Here is a 22994-nt window from a genome sequence, read left to right on the forward strand (position 1 = left end):
TCAGCTTGTTAGTGCAAGGTGATCGCACACTTTTACCTGTGCTGCTGCACCTCATTGTAAGGCACTATAGCTGCAAAAAGATGATGGGTGGTTAAGTGCAGCATTACACTAAAAGTGTGCAATGACGTTGCACCAGATCTTCCCTGACTTTGACCTCACAAGTGAAGGGTGTACGTGGAGTTTTGAGCCCGAGACATCCCATCAACTTTGTTGATCGGGGCTGCCCTTACTCGGCCAAAGAGCCTGATGGGCGATAAAAGTTCGTTTGTGTGAGCAGGAAATTGTTAAAATGCTTTTATTTATTTACTTTGCCAATATTTTGATTAAAAAACGATAAAAAAAAGTTTTAAAATGTTTCACAATATTTTAACGGAAGATAATTTCCCGTTAAAATGTTCGTCCCTATGGGAATGGATGGGAGAGAGAGACACCCCCGACTTTCTACGATCCTCATCCCTTCGCAAAAGCCCAGAGCCGGAAGCCGATCGTGCGGTTGGGAAAAGCAACCAGACGGAAATCCAGCGGCCAGAACTCTCCCGCACCTTCTGCCCCAATCCCCCCCCCTTAACCCTATCCCTATCCTTATCGGTTTATTATCCCAGGAGGAGGAAGAAGAAGAAGAAGGGCGAAGGAAACTCCTAGGGTTTCTTCGCTCTTCCTTTCTCGCTTATGCTTTGGGGTTCCTTTCTCCCTCTGCTCGACGGACTCGCCTCTGGTGCAGTAGAATAGATCCATAGAAGGAGAGGAAGATGAAGGGCCTTTTCAAGTCGAAGCCGCGAACTCCGGCGGAGATCGTCCGGCAGACACGCGACCTCCTCATATATGCCGATCTCCACTGGGAGTCGAGGGAGGCCAAGAGAGAAGAGAAGGTACCATATTTTTCTTCCTTTTGTTTCGGATTCCTTAATTTCTTGCTGGTTCTCTGTGACGAGAATTAGAGGTGATCGTTATGTGATCGGTGCCCGAACGCTAATGCATCAGAATTTCGGATGACTGGATCGTTTTGGTGCCCTAATCTGTAGTTTTGGGTTCTTGTGATTTTCCAGTGTTAATTCAGGAATGTGGAGTTCCATTGTTTATGAGTGAATTTTTTGTTTGAATATTGTCTTTGGGTAGTTTGACGTCGAGATTTCAGCCTTTTTTTTTGGTGTGTGGTAGAAAGTAGATTATAGCATATCGGATTTGGGAATGTAGATATCGCAATAACCGAATTCCTACTCATATTATTCATTCTTCGTCGAAGTTTCGTCATATACCAACTAACGGACGTGAATTGATTGAAGGTTGGGGGATTATGGTGCCTTGAGATTCACCACAGGATTGCTACTGAACTGTTTGAAGTGCGTATATGATGTGCTCAATTGGCAATTGCTTTTCCTTTCCTGCAATCGAGGTAATTGTGGAAAGATGCCTACCATCTTTCCTGCGGTGAAGATGGTATGTGTTAGATATGTTTGATGAAAATGTAACATTGCAAATGACCAAACATTTGTCCTTTGGCAGTTGCATAGACTACGTAATTGTGATTCTATAACCATTCCAATAGCTATGAGGAGCAAACAATCAAATATTCCTAAAGCGAGGGCATCTTTTCAAACAAAAAAAAAATCTACTTAAAGGTTCAGAATGGAAGGGGAACCAAGCTATGCAGGTGAAAGGTCACAGTTTCTTTAGGGGACCTTGGTGCTGGTCCAGTGCACATACCAGCTTGTAGCTGTGGCGCTTAGGTAAAATATATGCACTAGGCAAGCCCCAGGGCAAGTAACCAAAATAAAGTGTTAAAATGCTCTGATATACAATATTAACAAAATACAAAGTCATAGTTTAGTCAGGTTTTAGATTTTCAAGGTTTTTCAGATGATTTTATTCTCATGCCTAGTGCTTTTAACTGCATATCTATTTTGATTAGGTCTCCCTGACTGCATAATGGAGGCATCGGGATAACCATTGAGTAATTACAAAATTTGACTGGTTTTGTTGCTATCACATGGGATCTCTACCGACTTTGTCGAAGGTAGATATAGTATCCACAGAATCCAAGGGTTTCATTTCTAGTGAAGGTGATAGGCTAATGATGATCTCATCATGAACATGCATTGATGTTCAAGAGAAGGATATTAGAGAAGAAATAGCTGCTTAAGGGTCTCTTGGGTGCAGGATGTTGTGGGGACGACAAGGAGTGGGATCGTGGAAAATAGTAGGAGGGGAAAGGGGCATTCCTTACCATGTCTAGGAACTCCTTCAGATCCCTAAGGCTTTTGGTTTCTTACCTGGAACATGCACTATGTTGGCAAAAACTCATCAAAATTGTTAGTAAAGTTGCATGAGAAACCCAATTTGGAATTGCTAGACCATTGGTTCAATTTCTGTCCACATCCTTGCATGAGTCTGTTGACTCTGTTCAGTGGTGTGTTGATGATGTCAGGTCAGGTGACTTGGGTTTCCTGCAACTGGATGCCCCTATGCTAGTTCTTATCATCATATAGTGCACAAGAGATGCATTGAAAGGGGTGATTTGATGGGTAATTTTAGAGTATGCTAAGTGGGTGGTGTGTAGTTTACCTCCTTAAATCTAAGACCCCAACTCTCTCCTTTATATATAACCAACAATGGGAGTACCCAGGCAATGCAATTCTTCCACTAACTCCAATGACAGTATGCTCCTTCTCCAAAAAAAAATTGCTAACATGCTCCTGATCCCTTTTCTCATAACAGGCCTCAATGGTGCTCCCACGTTAATTTATCCCATTTCAGCTGGATTGCTCCACTTCTATGTAACATAGACACGGCGCTAGACCCGTTGTACCCGTGTTGACAAGGGGTTCGGGTACGCTGCGGGTCGGATCCCACACTGCGCCTGGTGGGGTCCAACGCAGACCCGAGCCATCTTACTTAAGAACACACACACCCTCCCCCAACCCTCCATCTCTTGCTCTTCCCCCCTCTCAGGCTCTCCGGACTCTCACTCTTCCCCCATCTATGTAACATAGAAGAAGAAGAAGAAGAAGAAGGTGGGAGAGAGATTCTCTCTCTCTCTCTCTCTCTCTCTCCAGCGAATGCATCTCCGGGGAGTTTAGGGTTTCAGCGGGAGTGAAGGGTTTCTGGAGAGCATCGAGGTTCACTGGCGATCGTGGTGCCCTTTCAACGACAACCCTTTCCGAAAGAAAGGGAGCGAGAAGCCGCTCCATTGAGGATATCCCCTCCCTCTCCCTTCAAACGCCTGACACCGGAGCGTCGCCGGAGAGAGAGAAGAAGAAGAAGAAGAAGAAGAGGAGGAGGAGGAGGAAAGAGAAAGAAAGAAGAAAGAAGAAAGAAGAAAGAAGAAAGAAGAAGGTGAGAGAAAACCTTTTCCGCCTTTTTCTTCTCCTCCTTTGGACTCCTCTCTTCTTCTTCAGTTTCAGATCCCCAGAGAGAGAGAGAGAGAGAGAGAGAGAGAGAGAGAGAGAGAGAGAGAGAGAGAGAGACCCTCTCCCTCTTCTTGTTTTTATACCCCACGTTTTCTTTTTATTTTTAAAATATTATAACTTTACTTTTTTATCTTTTTTTATTGAAAATATTAGTTAAACCCTTTTTATCAAAAATATCAGTCTGCTCCTCACATTTATTAAAAACATCAATAAAACCATTTTTTACTACAAACTATCTTTTTTTTATTAAAAACTGTATTGGATCTATAAACCATTATATGGATCTTACATCAGATCCACACACTATATATATAGCCATGTCCCCATACCCGCATTTTTTGAAATTGCTGTGTCGTACCTGCACCCGTACCCATGTGACATAGCTCCACTTTTGATAATGTAAACACTATACAGTCATTTGAATGATGTGCTTGTAGGACATGTAGCCTCTTTAGGGTGCACTTGCTGATCTTGTTCATCCACTTTTTTTGTATTATTTCATTCATGAATGACCTTCAATGTGCCAGTATTTGAGGTTTACACTTATGCATGAATACCTAAAGCTGGGCATGGGATCTTGTGTTGACCAAGTAGGAATGTTGAACATATGTTGCTTAAAGGAAACCTCAATTTCCACAAAGAAAACTGGAACTTGAACAACTCCAAATTATAATTACCGGGTTCTCTACTTTGGGCAGCTAACTGTGACCCGTGACCTGCTTCTTTAAGCCTCTATGTTTACTGAATCCACTCATTAGTCCAAATAGATTTACCACAGCTACTGGGATCTTTAGGACTTTGTGTCCAATGCCTCACAACCACTAAATCTGGTGTGGATGTTCAAAAAAATTATTAGGAATCTGAATGACAATGGCTTTATTTCTTGAATCAAGCAGAACTGCCACAGATGGCTGCACGATCTTCCTAAAATAACAATTTGGGCCCCCAACCTTACCTCTTGAGTCTGGTCTTGTCTGTTTGACAATAGATAAACATGCCTTGATATGCAAGATCAATGGAATGGGTTATTAACGGGTTAGCAGAAGTCTTCTTTGCAATGAGGAAATGAGCCAGCATGTTTTTTTGTTCTATGATGTACAAGCTTATGGATCGTCTAGCATGGTGCAGGTGTATGCAAGAGGCTAAATTCCACTTAGTATATAAAAGAAAAATGGGTTTGTGTTGGTAATGATGCATGTTGAAGAACTTGGGAGTGAAATAGTGCAGTCTTCAGTTGACTATATGCTGCAAGAAGAAATAAGAACAAAGGAAGAACTGGTCACTGCAATCATGACTGTATATAGGCCCTGAACATTATGTTGCTTCCTGTACAAGTAGAAGCTAAAAGACAAGGATATCATGGTATAACCACAATTGAGTAAATGTATGAACTATGAAGGTATATGAATGAGAGTGCTTCTCTCTTCATAAACCTTACCATATATGAGTATGTGTGGTTTGTTTTTGAAGGTCTTAAAAGACAAGAATATCATGGTAAGCACGAGTGACTAGATGTATGAAGTTGTACGAAGGAGATTGCTTCATCAACCTTACCATATGAGTATATGTGATTTGTCTCTAATAGCATCAGAATTGTCTAGAAATCTTCTATGAAGTGCCAATAGCATGAGCTCGAGAAGGTACATCTTATAATTATATTTTTATCTCAAAAGTGGCCTCCATGATAGGTGGTGTGTTTCTTGTGATGGTCAAGAAATACAAGATCGTTCACGAGCTTGATGGCACATTGGTCATCAGCAACTAAGGTTGAAAGCAGAAGGGATTATGTCATTGATGATGCAAAATATCTACCCATTTGGTTCCAGCGATGGACATGACATGATGGTTAGCTTAGTTGCTACTTGCTAGCTTCAGTGGCTATAGATGAAGTCAAGAGTGTCATCATTCTTTGGCCTTCACAAATTGTCATTGTAGAGGAATTTTCTCTTTTCTGGATATAGTTATATAGTTAGTTTCTTGAAGCAAAAGTGTCAATTCTGAGTTCTGTCTTTTGCATATTTTCATCTTTTACAGTTTTCCCTTGGACGTATGATGATGGATTTTTTCATTCATGGTTTTAGAAACCACAGTTCATGAAATCTTAGGACAAGGTTATTGACTTATTTCATGTGCCAATCCTTGTATAAACTATGCTGTTTTGATTACATCAACCCGTATGTCATTTCTATATCATAGGCCTTCTGACTCTGATGTGAAAATTATATCCTTGTGAAATTACCTTTCACTACTACTTCTGTGGCTTGGTGCACTCCTAACTTTTAAGAGTAGCTGTTAGCTTAAACTGCATCATATACTGGTGAGGGTAGATGTGTATTTGTTAAGAATTTGTTATTGATCAAGAATAGCTATATACAAGCTCCTTACACCTTTTCATACTTAGTCGCCAAATACTGTGATATTTTAACATTACTGTGTTTTTATTTTTCAAGAAAACAATAAAATCTTCAAGATAATGCAATGAATTGAAAGTCATGATTTTTTTTATAAATTTAATCATTTAGTCATTTTTAAAATTTTAGTTTTAGTTAACATTATTTGTTAAATAATCCTTGAGTTTCCAAAGAAAACCATGTATTTTTAAAATTTGTATAGGAAGGCCCTCACCAATATTATGTAAGACTGATATTGGTAACTATGTAGAAAAGACATACTTGTTTAAGTGGTGTTAGTTTGCACTGTATTCAGGTGCATGCAGAAAATTTTCTTTTAATTGAAGTTTTCATATTCACTTTACAGATGGCAGAGTTAGGTAAGCACATCAGGGAACTGAAGTGCATTTTATATGGTAATAGTGAAGCAGAGCCAATCCCAGAAGCTTGTGCTCAACTGACTCAAGAGTTCTTCAAAGATAATACTCTACGTCTGCTAATTGTTTGCCTTCCAAAACTCAATTTGGAGGTAAGCAGGTTATTATGTCATTCAAGAAGTTTTTATAGATGTTTGTTCTGGCCTGCTGGGTGAGTAAACCATTGCAAGTTTGCAACTGCTTCCCTAATGGAATTTCTTCTTAATTAGTTGAACAAACTTTTCAAGTTGTAGAAAATACCATTTGAATTTATTCTAGTCATTTATTGCTTGTTAGTTTGTTGGCATAGTCATAACTGGGTTTGAGGTCTATTCAGGCTTGTAAGGATGCAACTCAAGTAGTTGCAAATTTGCAAAGACAACAAGTTCATTCAAGGTTGGTTGCTTGTGATTACTTGGAAGCAAATAAAGATCTTATGGATATTCTCATATCAGGGTGAGCTCTTTTTGTCAATATGTAGAATCTACTTTTGAGTTTCTCATTATCTTAGAGTAAGCATCAGAAAGCTTATTTGACGCTTTAGTTTTCCCTCAAATTTTCCTCCCAAATGTTTGTAGTTCAATTTCTTTTATGCAAAATTGTAGTTCTTCAACCTGCAAGGCGGGTTAGGAAATGTGAATATACAAACCATCTTTTCCATGTGTTTTTAGTTATATTGGAATCATTTGAACAAGTTACCTATTCCATAATAGCAAAAATAAAAAAAGAAAAAAAATCATGCAGGCAGTGTAGGAGTTGATTATTGTTAACATCATGTTTCCAGATCTTCCGATGTGATGATCTGTAATTGGGAATCTAGAATTCCTTATGTGTGAGTTGCAGTTCTGTTATTCTGTGGGAACGACAGGATAAATTCAATAGTTTTTCTGATGTGATAATCTGTAATTGGAAATCTGGCAGCCCACTTCTAGATCTGCCTCTTGTATTTCCTGTTAAACAGATTTTTCTTGTTATTTCAGTACTTCAATAACTTAACTGATTTTACTGGATGGAAGCATCCTTTTTGACTCTAGTCTAGTGAAACAAAAGTGTGAATATTTTATCTACATTTTTTTAAGATACATGAAAATTTGAGAATAAATTCCCTAAGCTTATTTGGTGGGTTCTTACAATCTTAATGTGGTTTCTTGTACATCAAATGGTTTCATATGGTTTGAGGGTTGTCGTTGAGATTTCATTTCCATTGATAAATTGTTTTTTCTTTGGATTTTGTTTTTTTCTGCTCATGCACACCGGAGGGCAAGAGCAAGTGGCATGTGTTTTGTATGTTCAAGGGGATTCCTCCCCTTTAACCATCAATTATTCATTCGTTCTGTATTTGGTTGGAGTCTCATAAATGGCTATCTAAATTTTGATGGATAAGAAAATTCTCATTGATGTACTCGTCATACTCATAACTGTATAAGAGAGGCCTTTAAGATAATATCCCGTATTTATATGATGTCCATTGGATGATCCACTAGCTCTACAAGGAATAATAGATTGCATCCAAATATGCTTGTGGACTTCCTATATCATTGGCGTATTGACATACTAATCATTTTGACACTACATTGATGGCTAAAGATTTTCATCAAACTGCCTGGTGAACTCAAAGTATAAGGGGAAAGTGTGCTGTATTTTGCTTGTGCATTTGATCAACCTTCAACTTTGTGGTATTATAGCTGCTGCATCAGAGTCTTGTTATTTGATGATGGAACGTTTGGTTTTCATCATTTGAGTATGGTAGTTGCATTTTATTCTTCTTTGTGCATTGTGAAGGATCCTAGTTGCGAGCTTTCCTCACTTTGCTGTTGTATCCCTCAGTGATGGGGAAACAGCTCCATAATCCATACATATATTTGTGTTATGACATTTGCTTTTTCTCCTTTTCTTTCTTTTTTTCTTTGTGCCTTTTTAGTGTGACATTTCTGCTTTTTCTTCCCTCTGCATAGATATGAGAACATGGATATTGCTTTACATTATGGTGCAATGTTGAGGGAGTGCATACGTCATCAGAGTATTGCAAGGTATGCACTAGTAAATAAGTCATCATGTTATATTGCTCAACTGACTACCATTGTACAGAAATTGAAATTTGTGGCATCCTAGTGAAATGACATTCTTTACATTGTTGATTATCATATGGGTCAAAGTTAGCTTGTGCATGATAAATGTAGTGTATATGGTAGGCAAATATATTCCAGTTTTTGTTTTTCCTCATTTTATTTTGATATATCATGACCAGTTTGTAATTTTATGTTCTTTTGTTTAAATATAGCACCTTTTTTCAATTTGTTTCTCATTTGCCAAGAAATAATACTGCCTTTGATTCTCTTAGAGTGTTTGTTACACACCATGCCACAGGATCCTGCTTTCATGCGAAAGGCATGCCCAAGCAGGTAACTGCTTCTCCATGAAGGGGATGGGGTAGGGGTGCAGCACTGTTACGAATAAAACATATTAAGATGGACTGTCATTACATTTGAGAAGAGTACTTGAAGGGAACTATTACTCTGAAGTATGTACTGTCTGAATATCAAATCGCAGATTTCTTCACTAAAGCTCTTCTGCTGTTGCAATTTTTCCTCCTTGACAAACATTAAGTAATCTCACCGGAAGTTTGAAGAAGAGTGTTAAAATATAATTTACTTGTTATTGTATATAGTTATATAACTATATATATAGGTATATATATATTATATAAGGGTTACTCTTGTAATAGGGTCAGCCTATTAGGGGCTGTTATGTAAATGTCCATTTTTATTTTTCTTATTTTTTATCAAATGTAGCTGTTGGGACAGCCCAACTAGCCGCTGGGGCTGGTCCAACAGCTAGTTGGACCAGCCCATGTGCATTGTATTGTGCATATTTAAAGGCACATCCTTCCCTTGTAAAGTCAATGCTTGTCTAAGCATTTAGTGAATTAATACAATCATATTTTTTACTTTTGGCTCTCTTGTGAAGTGTTATTGTGTATCTCCTTTGTGGGATTCTACTTGGTCCATTAGTGACCACTGTGTTTGTGATTTCTTGTAGCCTTTAGTGGCCATCTATTGTAGTTTTGCTTATTTCATTTCACTTAATAGAATATAGTAGGAAATCTGAAATCTGGGATGAGACTTGGGGATCGAACTGTATAAACTGTGTCCTTTTTTCGGTGCTTACCTACTTAGAACATCTGATTCCTTTGATATCAACATCCATTTTCTTATAGTAATTGGTAGAAGTTGGAAATAGTTTTGATGTCATCTTTCCTGCACACTTTTTTTATTCCACTTTTTTTTCCTCCCTAAACGTAGCATAAAGTATTGTTTCTGAAAATCTGTGCTTTTAATCTGTGATATTCTTTTTCTTGTTTTATAGGTATGTTTTGGAATCTGGACACATGAAGAAGTTTTTCAGTTATATACAGCTCCCGAATTTTGACATAGCTTCTGATGCTTCAGCTACATTTAAGGTTGAGTAGACTGAAAAAATGCTTGTTTAACAGTTTGTTTCATAGGAGTGACATGCAAAACAAGTACTTATGGACAAGATTAATGCTTCTCATGGTTTGGTTTTGCTAATTGTTCTTTGCTTCTTACTTTCTTTTGTGAACTAAACTTAGCAAGTCAGTTATGATCTATCACACTGCATTTTTTTGTTCAAAAACCGATTGTTAATAGTGCCCTTTTCTTTGTGTGTTTCTGACACACTCTGGGCAACTCTGGACCTCTGCAATAGGCAACAACATCAAGGATCAATCTTGTCTGACCTGGATGATTGCTGACTTCTGTTTCTTGGAATTACATATGCAGTATTAAATGTTTTCTTTTTTCCTTGGTAGATAAGCACCCTCACTGCTCAAGATAGGGACAAATTTAATTTTATCATTTCTATGGTTGTGGATTTTTTTAATGAATGAGTGTTATCTTGAAAATTCAGTGAGTTTTCTCAATCAATCTTTATTTTCATGTTAACCAGTGTATTTCAGGTTCAAACATCAAACCAATTTGGTGGACAGTTCAGTCCAAAAGAGGTCTAATTGATGGGTCAATACGATCCAGACTGTCTCTAACATTTTTTTCAAAAGGCAAAAAGAAAGGAGTCTATAACCTGCCATTTTAACTGTGACCTAGAAGAACAGCTATATATTTATGTAAGAGAGAGACAGAGAGAGTTGCCTATGATCCAGTTGATTCTCTAATGAAATACGCTCTTCTTCTTTCCTCTTCCCCCTCATTCTCATCCACTTGTAGTCATTATCTCCTGTGATTTCTTAAACCTATCTATCTGTGAAATATGCCTCAGAAATCACATGCATCATTTTCTCCTATTGGAAGCCCATAAACTCCATTTGTCATCCTCTCCCTTCTGACATGCCCTAGCAGGTCCTGATTACAGCCACTCTGGTTTAATACTGAGTTTTTAGGTGGGATGAATGATTTTTTAACCATGAAGACATTCTTCATAGGAATGTTGCCATACTTGCTTTTCTTTTTCATTATTTTTCTTACCCATGCTCTTTCTTAATTTTCTGCTCTTGGTCAGTATAGCTAAAAAAAAATGTGTTTTATTCGCTGTTAGTTGTAGTTTTTTTTCTCTGTGCTTGTCTTTTCTCTATTCTTTTCTTGCTACTTATACAGGCATTGTTTTCTTTTCTTTTGCCCTGCTCTATTTTTGTAGGCCGGATTCCTTTTCTCTATGTATATTTCATGTTGTGATAATTGAATGACCATTTGGTACTGGAGGGTTGTCTCCCTCTTATAATGTATGCTTGCATGGTTATCAAAGAATGTTGAGGGCACACTCAGAAAGGTTTTCTGCTTCACTGGAAGTTTCATCCTTTTCTAGCATCATGGCATTTTCTAATTGATACAGACGGTTTATTGAAAATACAAAGAGAAGAAAGAGACAAGCGCTGAAAAAAATGATTCCAGACCAGAGTCAATTGGGGGCTCAAAAGCCCTTGCCAATGACAACTTCGCACTGGACGAAGTAGTGACATGTTTCATGCTCTAATTGATGTCTAGGTGTTGGGCCTTCTAGGTGCCCCCAATATAAATGTATTATTGTTTAAGATAAAAATGTAGAAATATCCTAAGTCTAAAAGAACTGAAGGATCTTGGTAGAATATGATTAGATTCATAGAATTTTCAAAAATTTTATGTACCTCCCACCTTGGCATCGCTTAGGAACCTGGGAGCTACACCAATGCCTAGGCACATCGGCACACTTTTGACTACTAAGCACTAGGCGGTCCAAGACAATTCCTCACAAGGCCAAACCAGGGATGCAGATGCTGCGGAATCATTTAACTGCAAATACAAATGGATTAAAAAGGTGCAGATGGCTTTTATGTATCTTGAGCTCCTAGCATTGAGGCCAAAAGTGGCCTTACTCAATCTCCAATTGTCCATTATTTAGTCTCGTAATTGTGATCCTAAAAGCATGTGGTAAAAGCATAGTCACAAATATCGGTTTCGGCTATATCTCGGTGAGCTATTTCTCGCGATAATTTAGGTTTGGTGATAAATCTCGGGAAAATATAGGGGCTTAAAAAACATAAAAAATAACAAAAAAAGTAAGAAAATATCATGTTTAGAAAAAAAAAATACATAAATAATAAAAGAAATAAGTAAAAAATATAAAAGAAAGAAGAAAAACATATTTAAAATGTAAAAAAGCAGAAAATATTTGATATTGCCCCGATATTATACCAATATTATCGCGATATACATAAATTCCTGATATTTTGAAAATATCACAATATTTTACCTTTAATATCGTTTTGCCTATGGGTAAAAGAAATGAAACTATGAAAGGCATGCTGCAATCAAACTATCTAATAGATTTATACATTTTATTACACAGGTTTTATCCCTTGCCCTCACAGAACTATATCTTACAGATCACGTTTTCTTGTATGTAAACTTCGTAACTAATGCTTACAGATTTCCACTTAAACTCATCAATCCTTTTGGTTCCTGAGGTATCTGAAGACCCAAGAGCAGATTGATGATCCATAAACAGCTTCACCAATCACATGCAAATGAGTGTTGCGAAGGTGCCTCTTCTCTACCCTAGGAAGCCACATCCAGTTATGGAGGACCTGCTGTTATGAAGGGGACTTCACAAAGTATTTCTCAGTTGGAAAGTTTAATAGCAAAAAGTCTTCCACCTCTCAACTGTAACTTGTATTCCATACTTGAAAATGGGGACCATGCCTAGTGAGGTCCTGTATTCTGGAGTTCTGGGGAGGGGCAAATTGGACTTGGGCCTAAACTTATGTCTTTGTGCAAAGTGGCCTTTCTCAGGACTTGAAACCACATTTCTTTGCTGATGGACTAATTTATTTACTGCAGCACCAAGCATTGGCCTTCGTATTCCATGCTTGAACATGTCGATTCTGTCGACCTTTGAATGGATGTAGTTTTGAGAACAAAAAAAGGATACCGTTGATCATGATGCCTTCTAAAATGTGACCTGTGTTTGAGGGAAAAAAAGGATAAGGGAGACAGTCTAGGAATATGAGGGGACATATTGACCTCCAAAAATAAGGAAACTAATTAGGAATAGCTATTTTTGATTAAGAAGATTTTTATGCTGTTGTACAGAAAAGGTAATAATCAGTTGCTAATTTAAAAAGAGAGGCATCTAGGAATTATGCTATACATGGTAATATAATGAAGCAAACTATGAGAAACTTGAAGGAGTGAAAAACCAACAACATGATTCAAAACCAACCTTTATGAGTTACTTGCATACAAATGGATCTGTAGTAGATACACAACTCTGGAAAAAGTTTGGCCTTTTGCAATGATGTGATATATTGTAATTTAACCATCTAAATTGTTGCTGTGAAATTGAAACTTATAGCCCATATTGACACTGTACTTTATTCATTATGTGGCTTCAATTTCCAGAAATGGTTGTTTTATTGTAGCTTAAAAGATCTGTATGTCGGACTTATTTCTTCATGCCCTCAATTCATTCTTGTTCATGCTCAGAATATTTCACAAGTTTGAATAATGGCTGCAAATTTTTTTTATTGCAGGAACTTCTTACGCGGCATAAATCAACAGTTGCAGAATTTCTTAACAAAAATTTTGATTGGGTATGTGAACCCTTTTGTTTTGTTCACCTTGATAGTCGTAGCTAATACCTTACAGCAAAAGTCACTTTGAAAATTCCTTTCCATTTCTTTGCTTATATTATATTTATATGATTTCTTTCCCTTAAACAAGTAATCTCTCCTCTTTCTTTTGATTGTGAAGTTGACTTGTAGTAAGAGTTGGACAAGTTATATATTGGGTAGAGCTATTTGACCATAATCTAAGACTATTACCTATTTAAAATACCAGAAGAATATACTCTGTTTAGTGCACTTTATTTTGTCAATGTTATAACATTGAGTTTTTCATATGCTGCTTCTCATTGATCATAAAATAGTTAAAGTTCATCCAAGAATTAGGCTCATTCATTTATTTATGCCTGTTATGGTTGTTGGTTTCCCATTTTATAGGTTGAAGGCCAGGCTTATTCTTGATGGATATAAAATGCTCTATCTGGTATATATACTATGTAAAATGGGTACTGCTGGAAGGGTACCATACCCGTGTCGACATTGATACTGGTGCTGGTACTTCATTAGGTACGGGTCAGATCAGTTTTGGATCAGACCCAATCCAAACCTGATTCATTATGTGTTCTCATCCATTTTAAGGTGCATAAAAGACTTTGTGTGTGTACCCGTGCCCCTGTACCCCTACTTGGCCCTGATCGGTCACCCATTTCTTGTTAGATTGCTCGTCTTTGCATTGCTATCAACTTCTTCCGTTAGTTAGTATTGTGATGGCTGGAAAAAAATTAGTTCAAAGAAAGAAATATCCCCACAAGTGTTTCAGTTTAATCCAGGATGTCCATGATATGAAAAGTTGGCCCTTGAACAAGTAGCTGAACTTTGAGGATATTGCCTCTGCCTTGGAGGTAAAGTCTTCTGTTCAATCATAGATATGTCCATGTCTGAAGGCTCATATCTGATCGATGAAGGCTTGAGGCAAATATACTTTAGCCTAGAGCCATGGAGGGTTGTTTTTCATGGAAGGGGGTCTTTATCTTTTCCTTCAACTTATTCTCTTTTACCTGGTAAAATTTTCAGGATTTTTATTGGACACCAAAGATAAAATCTCCTTTAACAACTTATCTAGATATCTTTAGCCCTTATCTTTTGAGGATATGTTGTTACTTTCTACCTGTTGGCACCAACATTTGTATGTATTTTGTGTGTTATTTGTGTGTAAGCATTCCAAACCTACCTAACATATATGCACCCACACATTCACTTTTATTCCTGTACTATTTTCTTCATCTTATGTTTGGTTGCTTCTTTACATTTTGTGTCTAACTATTTTGTTTTTTAAAAATATTTTATTATTTCAGTGATAATTAACACTTATACTGTGACATGCACTTCATGATGCAGTTTTTTGCTGAATATAACTCAAAGCTGTTAGAGTCACCCAATTATATCACGAGAAGACAGGCTGTAAAGGTATGCATCAGACTAGCAAATATTGTTTTGATCCTGCAATTCATGTAAATTTTATTCATTTGCATTAATAGTTGCAGTTGTCTGTTTAAATGTGTGCTTATGGTGAAAGGTGGTAAAAAAAAATCATTTTTTATGTTCTAATGCTCATTTTTTCCCTACATGCAATTACATTATTATTTAATATGTGATACTCAAAGGCCTCTGCATGCAATTGCATTATTATCTAACATGTGATATTCAAATGCTTAAGTCCCTCTCTTGCAGCTTCTGGGAGATATTCTGTTGGATCGTGCGAATGTTGTGGTCATGGTGCGTTATGTGAACTCCAAGGATAATTTGAGAATACTGATGAATCTTCTAAGGGTATGTAATATTATAATGACTTTGGTTTATTAAAAAGGGACTTTGTAATGGGATTTTTTCCTGCTTAAAAATAGTTGAGAGAGTATATGTGGTTTAATGTTGCCTTTCTTCTGGTGTTCTCTGTCACATAGATACGGGACGGATAAATATCGATTCATGACATGAATATGTGATTCTTATGAAAATAAGGGCATGAGCAATGTAGTGTTTTTAATATTAAATATATAAAAATATTTTTATTAGTTCTAGTATATAAAACTATAATTATTAACATAAAATAAAAAAAAGATTAAAAATGTAAATGGTTCTAGACATGTGTTACAGTATGTCATCCTCATGTTCAGGTGTCTGCATTGACATACCCCTGTGACATAGCTGGGTTCGTGCTGGTCTTATTTTTTGTAATATTAAACTTGAATAAAGAAAGCCATAAAAAACTTTTAGTGTTGTAGAGTGTTCACCTTATAGGCATTAAAGCTGTTAAACCACAAGCCTGTGTTGCACTGCTTGAATGAAGAAGTGGAGCGGATGAAGTTGTTTTTGATATCATTATAATAATACTCATTATTATATCAATAGTTTTTATACTACTAAGTTTTAATTGTGTTTATCTAAGAAATAAAAAAATTGAAACAATACATATTGTATAAAAACTTCTGTCCCATGTTAGAACTGGTAGAATACAGATGGAGGGGCTGGAGTGAGCTGACAACATCAAATTCTAGTCCAACGTAACATGTGGTCTCTGAACCATAAATATAGTTATGTGACATTCAACTTTTTTGGGTCATCCCTTTTTGCCATCATGGCACTGCAATTAAGGCTCTATTTGGGAGCTCTGCATTGAGATGGAAACACCATTTCCATGTGTTGCCAAAGTATGGTTTTGCCAAAATGTGGTGTTGAAGATGGAGTTGCCAAAAATATCTGCTTGTCAATAGTGTTGAAAAATGGGTTTGGGGGCTACCAACTCCATTCCCATTGCAGTGTTTTGGCAATACTGCTCCCAAATAGCAGAGAGCATGAGAGCACTGGGGGGAAACCACAACACACCTCCATTTCCAAGTCTTCGAAACAGAGCCTACGTCGGACATTGATTTTCACTGATGATACTTATTGAAAACCTAAAACAGAGAAAGCAAGTACATGGGCTTCATGTTTGAATTTGGATGCTGACCGGAGGCATTTTTCTACATGCAGGAACCAAGTAAGAATATTCAGTTGGAAGCATTTCATGTTTTCAAGGTGAGTTTTAAATCTCATAGTTTTTTCTACTGTAGATATATTATGAGATGTACTTGATACTTGAGCGTTGTACCTTCTGACACTTATGGATTTCCTATTATGATTGACATTGGAGTTCATTTCTGGACTGTATGCTTGCACCATGCAAGGATTTTGAAGAACAAAGCAAATAATATTGTCTTCTAAAGAAATTTCATATTTGTAGGTGTTTGTTGCTAATCAAAACAAGCCAGTCGACATTGTCAATATCCTTCTTACAAATAGAGACAAGTTGCTTCGGTTCTTTAGTGACTTTAAGCCTGACAAAGGTAAGTCTCTGGCACTCCACCAATGTTACTGTAGCCTAAAGATGCAGCTTTGGAGAATGGAAATACCTTATTGAAATTACTGGTAGTTTTAGAACCCTGGACCATTTTCTTCAGGGCTTACTGTTTAGCAACCACAAGGAGCAGTTTACTGTCTTTTTTGTTTGCTTTTCTTGGAGTATGCTGGCGTATTCAGTATTTTCATACTTATCTGATTTGGCAGAGGATGAACAATTCGATCAGGACAAAGCTGAAGTTGTGAGAGAGATTGCATCATTGACACCCTGAGAGCATGCTTGAGTGATTTCTTCTCCCCCAAATCTGGTGCCTTGTTGATCAAGATTAAAATGTAAAGTTATATAATCATATAATTCAGCCTTGTTATTACAAGAAATGGTAGGATTCTTGTCATTCTTGTTGCTCACTTTGCTCAGCATGGTAACTGTAAATGACATTTTCACTTTCCCTGGTTGATGGGCGGATATGTTACAAGCCCTGCCTTATATCTATCTCACCTACAATGCTGGAGATCATTCTAGTGTATAGTTTGTGCTGTAAATTAATGAAATTTTATATTGGTGTTTAATGCTTGTGGTAGTAGCTGTTAGTCTCTGTTTCATATTTTTGTTCATAAAAATAACTTATGTTTAAGCATAGCTTCAGTGTGTATTGTTATCCTGTTATCGTTTGCTTATGATTGGTCTTCCTGTGATCTTTAAATTGACAATTGGTACCATTTCATTTTCTTTAACTTCTTCCGATAGGTCAGAAATTTGACCCTACTTTTGTTCTGGTTCAGTCACACTTTCAGAGGTTCCATTGAATTAGCAATTTCGTTCAGGTTTGCTTTGGTTGGAGTCGGCTAGATTAGGATCTTCATGTCACTGCTGAATCCTTCAAGCGGTTACTCTTATTTTTTGTTTGTGTTTGCATATTGAGACTCATCCTTTGCTTAGCAGAGTCTGTGGAAGTGTGTGTTTGTGTGACGCATGCACAAGTAATCTTGATTTATTTTGCTTGAATTGTGGTTCAATTTCGGGATGGATTTGGATAAAAATAAGTCTTATTGTAAACTTAAATAAGTCTTTAAAGCTTTGGCTGTGCAGCTGATTTAAGAGCCGAAAAAGGGTGGAATATGGGTTGGTTCCCTGAATGACTCAAGCCCATTTTAATGAGATTCAGATTTTGGAAAAAATTGGGTCCTGTTACATTTAACAACTAAAACAAAAACAAAACGTAATCTGTATAACAAAAATAAAATGAATGTATATATATATATATATATATATATATATATATATATATATAGAGAGAGAGAGAGAGAGAGAGAGAGAGAGAGAGAGAGAGAGAGATTCCATTGTGAGATTTTGAAAATTTCAAGATAATATGGGGGCGTTCATTTATTTGATATGGCGATGTTTGTGATTGTTCTCCAAAGCAGTGATGAGTAGAACTTTTAGATCTTTGCACCGAGGCTGACGATATGAATCTTGCAAATTTTCTAGTTCAAGTCTTGAATTGCAAGCTGCATTTCCTAAATCATGACAAAATGCTATGTAGCCAGTATCCAAGTCTCCAGGTTCCTGCTATGGACTGGAAAGTCTGGAAGTTTCTAGAGTTCAATAGGGTCGAATGTGGCTAATCTTGAGCCAATCTTGCTGACCCCTTCAACTCCCATCGGGTGTGTGAATGCCTTTAACTGCTAGGTTCAGTAAGTGTTTGGGTGTCAATGGCCGCATCCCTGGTTTACCTTGCAGGAAGGCAGGCCCATTAATTTACCCAGTTCTAGGCTGAGGGTTCCTGGTCATCAAAAACAAAAAATTGACCCAATCTGAAACTTATCCAATTTGGCTGAACCAATAAACTTAAATTTAAGTTATATCTGTCTTTGGCTGAGAGACTTCCCTGTCCGAGAATTCAGGTTTGATTGAATGATATAGGGCTGTCAACGGGTTGGATATCCAATTCATTTGAGTGTACCAAATCCAACCCACTAATATATAGTTGTATTTTGGGTTGAGAGCGAGAGGCCAAATCCCTCCTGGATAATTAATGAATATCAGAAACATGTAATTTTACTTCTTTTTTTTTTTATAACCTAAAGAAACCACACCCAGAACGAAGACCTGGTCGTGCTGGCTCAGCCTGCCATACCTACAGTCGTGCCGGCAGCGTAGAACTCCGAAGCTAGGATTCCTGCCCTTGGGGCCTATGCTATGCATTGGCTTGTGCTAGGGGCGATGCCATGAAAATCGAACCTTGACTGCCTATCCAGCAGCCAAGGCCCCACCCTGCTACGCCAACCCCTCTTGGGGCCATGTAATTTTACTTGAAAATGCAAACAGTAAGGTATGGTCAGCTTGGCTTGTATATCCGACAAAGCTCATAACTCATACTTAACCTGAATAATATTTGGTATGAATATTATTTGGGTCTTTATTTTCATGCCCGTATCTAGTTATTTAGATTTAAGTCAACTTGGATACTGGACACATATTCAGCCCCATTGACAGTCCTCAATAAGGCCATATCCGAACTCCAGGAAGGCGGATCAGGAATAGTATTTCACACTTTGAGTGTGCTGCTGCACCTGACTGTCCTCCATATCCGGGGTACAACCTGCCAGCTGTGGGGCCCAACAAAAGATGGGGGGCAAAAATTGTGCAGAGCACACTAAAATGTTCTGCTGTTGAACTCCAGTGGTTGTTAGGATCCTGATGGTTTTATGGGGTTTCACTACAAGAAAAACGTTATTTAGCGATAGAAATTTGCGATGAAAATAATTCGTTGCAAAGTTGCGACGGATTAGCGAGAGAAAATTATATATTCTTAAAATTGGAATTAGTTGTGAAATTAGCAACGGAAAAATTCTGTCACAAACGTTGTCGCAAATTTATGACGGATTAGCGACGGAAAAATTTCGTCTCACACTCCGTCGTAACTTCACGACGGATGAGCGACACCATTTTTCTGTTGCTACTCCGTCGCAAATTTACGACTGCGTTTGAGACAAAATTTTGTCGTCGCTAATCCATCGCTAAATTTTCTGTAAAACCCTAATGCGAGCCCCCTTTTCCCTTTCTGTTTCATTCATTGCACACCCCCGCCCTTTCTCTCACCTCATTGCTCGCCCTCCCTTCTCCCCCTTCCGGCGACCGCCACCCTCTCTGACAGCTTCGTCGGCACCACCTCATTGGTCATCCGACCTTTCTCTCGTCCCCTCTTGCTCGTCTCCTGTCTCCTTCCCTCTTGCTTGTCTGCCGACGCCGATGACCTCCTCCCCTAGGTATGTCTCCTCCCTTCCCTTCTTCTTTCCCCTCATCTCTCTCTCTCACCCAGCGGGCCGGCGGAAGGGGTCGGGACCCCCCCTCCTCCCTTTCCGCCTGTTTTGGAGATTTCGACAAGGGGCTTTGGCCCTTGCTTCATTTTTTAGAATCCAGTAGGAGCCAATGGCCCCTACCCTGATTTTCTTTTGAAGTCTGTAGGGGCCATTGTCCCCTGCCCCGATTCTTTTCAAGGATGACAGGGGCCATTGGCCCCTGCTTCTTCCTTTTCAAGAGTCGCAGGGGCCTTTGCTCCCCCCCCCCCCCTTTTTTTCTTCTTGGTCCGACAGGGGCCATCGGCCCCTGCCCCTCTTTTATTTTTGGCAGGGGTCGATGCCCCTATCCCTATTTTTATTTTCGACAGGGGCTGATGCCCCTGCCCCTCTCACGCCCCCGCCCTTTCTCACCTTGCTCGCTTAATGTAACCCCAGCCATTGCCTCCTGATTTCAACGGGAGGGGTGCCGCCCCTCCCTGCTCGCTCGCTCTCTGTCCTCTCTTTTTGACAGGGGAGGGAGAGGCCCTTCCTCCCCCCCCCCCCCCCTCCCTCTCTCTGTTCTGATGGGGTCAGGCTCACCAGGTAGCCGAGCCCACCTCCCTCTCGGTCGAGGTTGGGGCCGGGCTCGACTTGGGAACTGAGCCCACCCTTCTCCCTGCTTCCTCTTTTCGCAGTGGAGGGGTCAGCCCCCTCCCTGTTTCCTCTAATAGCAAGGGAGGGGCCTGCTCCCTTTTTAGGTAGACAAGCAGACAGGGGAGGGGAGCGACACTCCCCGCCCCTTCCTCTCTTCCTTTCCTTTTGACAGGAGGGCAGGGGTTGCGCCACTGCTCTCTTTTTCTGTTAGGTTGTTAGGGCAGGGAGGGGAGGAGACGGTTTTGCAAATATCAGTCATTTTTTGTAAATCTCCCCTGACCCACGCCGGTGACCTTGTCATCCTCTTGTTCTGGTAGCCTCTTTCCGTAGTAGACCCGAGACCGGATCTCCTTCGCCGGTGAGTCTGTAGGTATATCGTCTCTCTCTCTGTCAGGCGGTGGCGGAGCCTTTGCCGCCTCTTGATGGGTTGCTACCCCTGTCGTATATAAATGTGCTTTGCAGGTGCGTAGCGGAGCTAATTGCATGATGCTTAGTGATAAGCATCACATGCGGTTAAAAATGCAATGCAAAAAGAAAAAAAAATGCAAAGGCAATAGCATGCAAATCGGGTAAATACTCATGATGAGTAAGTAATGCAAGCACATCATAGGTTATTTAATTTCTTAGATGCAACACTTTTCTGTTTACACACTCACTTGTGGATATCTAGAATTGCTTTGATGGAGTTCGAAGATCATGCTGAGCATAATTTTAATGTATGAAAATAGAAGTGTTTTTATTTTTGGAGTTCAGATTCCATACTAGTCATGGTAGTAGTTAGCGGGATATTGAAGTGTGTTTGTTGCAGGTACACGTTTGATATTGTTTTGATATGAATTATTTGAATGTATTGCAATGTTTGATGTAACTGTATTCATGCTTGCATGAAGTTATTTTCAATTTGATTATACCTTCCATGTGAAATTATATCATGAAAGCATGTTTCAAATGAATGTATCGTGTTATGAATGGGTCTGCACATGAAAATGAATGATAAATTATCAATGCTTCAAACATGTTTCAAATAAATGGTTTTGCACATGAAAATATTAAGTTATCAATGCATGCATAATAGTTTTTGTGATTGAATGACATCGTATATATATTGTGTGTGTGTGTGTGTGTGATATATATCAAATCATTACATCTACCATGAATGCACGATAAATTAGATATTTTCTTCATCATAGCATTCTTATGATTCTCTTTTAACTTGTTAGAATAATATCTGTAACATCATAGGATAAAATGGTTGCAAATCGTGAATGGATGTACCGTAGGATAGTTGACAATGAGGTATCGCTTGAATCATATGCTCTTATTTTTGGAGTTCAGATTCCATGCTAGTCATGGTAGCAGTTAGCGAGATATTGGAGTGTATTTGCTGCAGATATATTTTTTTCATTGTTTTGATATGAATGATTTGAATGTATTACAATGTTTGATGTGACTGTAAGCATGCTTGTATGAAGTGATTTTCGATTTGATTATATATCCATGAAGATATAGAGTTATGTAACTGATCCAAATAAAATTTTTATTTGTTAGAATATGGTTCGTGGAGGTCACAGTGGTCGAGCACTCAGTGGTAGCCAGTCTCAACCTTCATCTTCACGGGCTGCTTCGATAGGTATATCATTTAACTAATTATATACTTGATTAGTTTAAATGTGTATTGTGTGAATTTCTAACTCATTTTTCTCTATATGATGTTTCGCCTGCACATGACCCACCTACACCAGCTATTCATACACGTCACGAGACAACGCCGGATGTAGGGTCTTCCCAGTCTGACACACGATGACTCATTCAAATAGTGTATATCGATAGTTGACCGTAAGTATTTCATTTTCACTTATCCAACACTTATCTTATAAATAGTGTATATCGATAGTTAATGTGTACCAATTTATGTGCAGTGCGAGGTTCGAGCCACAAGAAGTAATACAAGAAATTAGGCAGTCACTAATTTAGCATCTTTCAGGACTGATCGCTCAATGAAAAGAGTACCCGATTGAGGTGTTGGACAGATTGTGATCCTCATTCATGGTATATAATCATTTATCATAGCTAATGTGTTTCATATTTAATTTTTTGTTATAGTCATGTCTACTAACTTTTTGAAATTATTTGTAGGATTCAAATTGCTTCGCGACTACGATGGAGGAGCAAGACGCGAGGTAGGTGTGGCAGAAGGTGGCTGTCAGTTGATTTGCAGACATGCTGCACAATATAAATACTACAGCAATAAAAGCATCTGGTGGGATAGATGATCCACTGTAGCGGAAAGGCCATGACCCTCCTACTATCAGGTTAGATTTTTGGAATGCAATGTGCGACAAGTGGGCGGGGCATAAATTTTGAAACCGCTCAACAAAGG

The 22994-nt window shown here is 38.4% G+C and overlaps 1 protein-coding gene across 1 annotated transcript; it reads left to right on the top strand.

The window, feature by feature from the left end:
- Positions 1-411: 411 nt before the first annotated feature.
- Positions 412-17248, top strand: LOC149835138 (putative MO25-like protein At5g47540). The gene is made up of 11 exons (XM_090011720.1): positions 412-869; positions 6165-6326; positions 6551-6669; positions 8169-8243; positions 9580-9673; positions 13253-13312; positions 14681-14749; positions 15014-15112; positions 16313-16357; positions 16563-16665; positions 16886-17248. The coding sequence occupies exons 1-11, from the start codon at positions 750-752 to the stop codon at positions 16948-16950; spliced, it is 1011 nt and encodes a 336-aa protein (XP_089867846.1). The 5' UTR covers positions 412-749; the 3' UTR covers positions 16951-17248.
- The last annotated feature ends 5746 nt before the right edge of the window (positions 17249-22994 follow it).

Source organism: Nuphar pumila, chromosome 6, assembly GCF_984573655.1.
Source record: "Nuphar pumila chromosome 6, dmNupPumi1.hap1.1, whole genome shotgun sequence".
NCBI classification, from domain to species: domain Eukaryota; kingdom Viridiplantae; phylum Streptophyta; class Magnoliopsida; order Nymphaeales; family Nymphaeaceae; genus Nuphar; species Nuphar pumila.

What these genes read in the sequence shown, in the direction of transcription:
- LOC149835138 (XM_090011720.1), top strand. Translation starts at nt 750, where the DNA reads ATGAAGGGCCTTTTCAAGTCGAAGCCGCGAACTCCGGCGGAGATCGTC. An exon ending in CGTCATCAGAGTATTGCAAG is followed by an intron (nt 8,244 to 9,579) that starts GTATGCACTAGT and finishes CTTGTTTTATAG; the next exon opens with GTATGTTTTGGAATCTGGAC. An exon ending in AAGCATTTCATGTTTTCAAG is followed by an intron (nt 16,358 to 16,562) that starts GTGAGTTTTAAA and finishes TCATATTTGTAG; the next exon opens with GTGTTTGTTGCTAATCAAAA.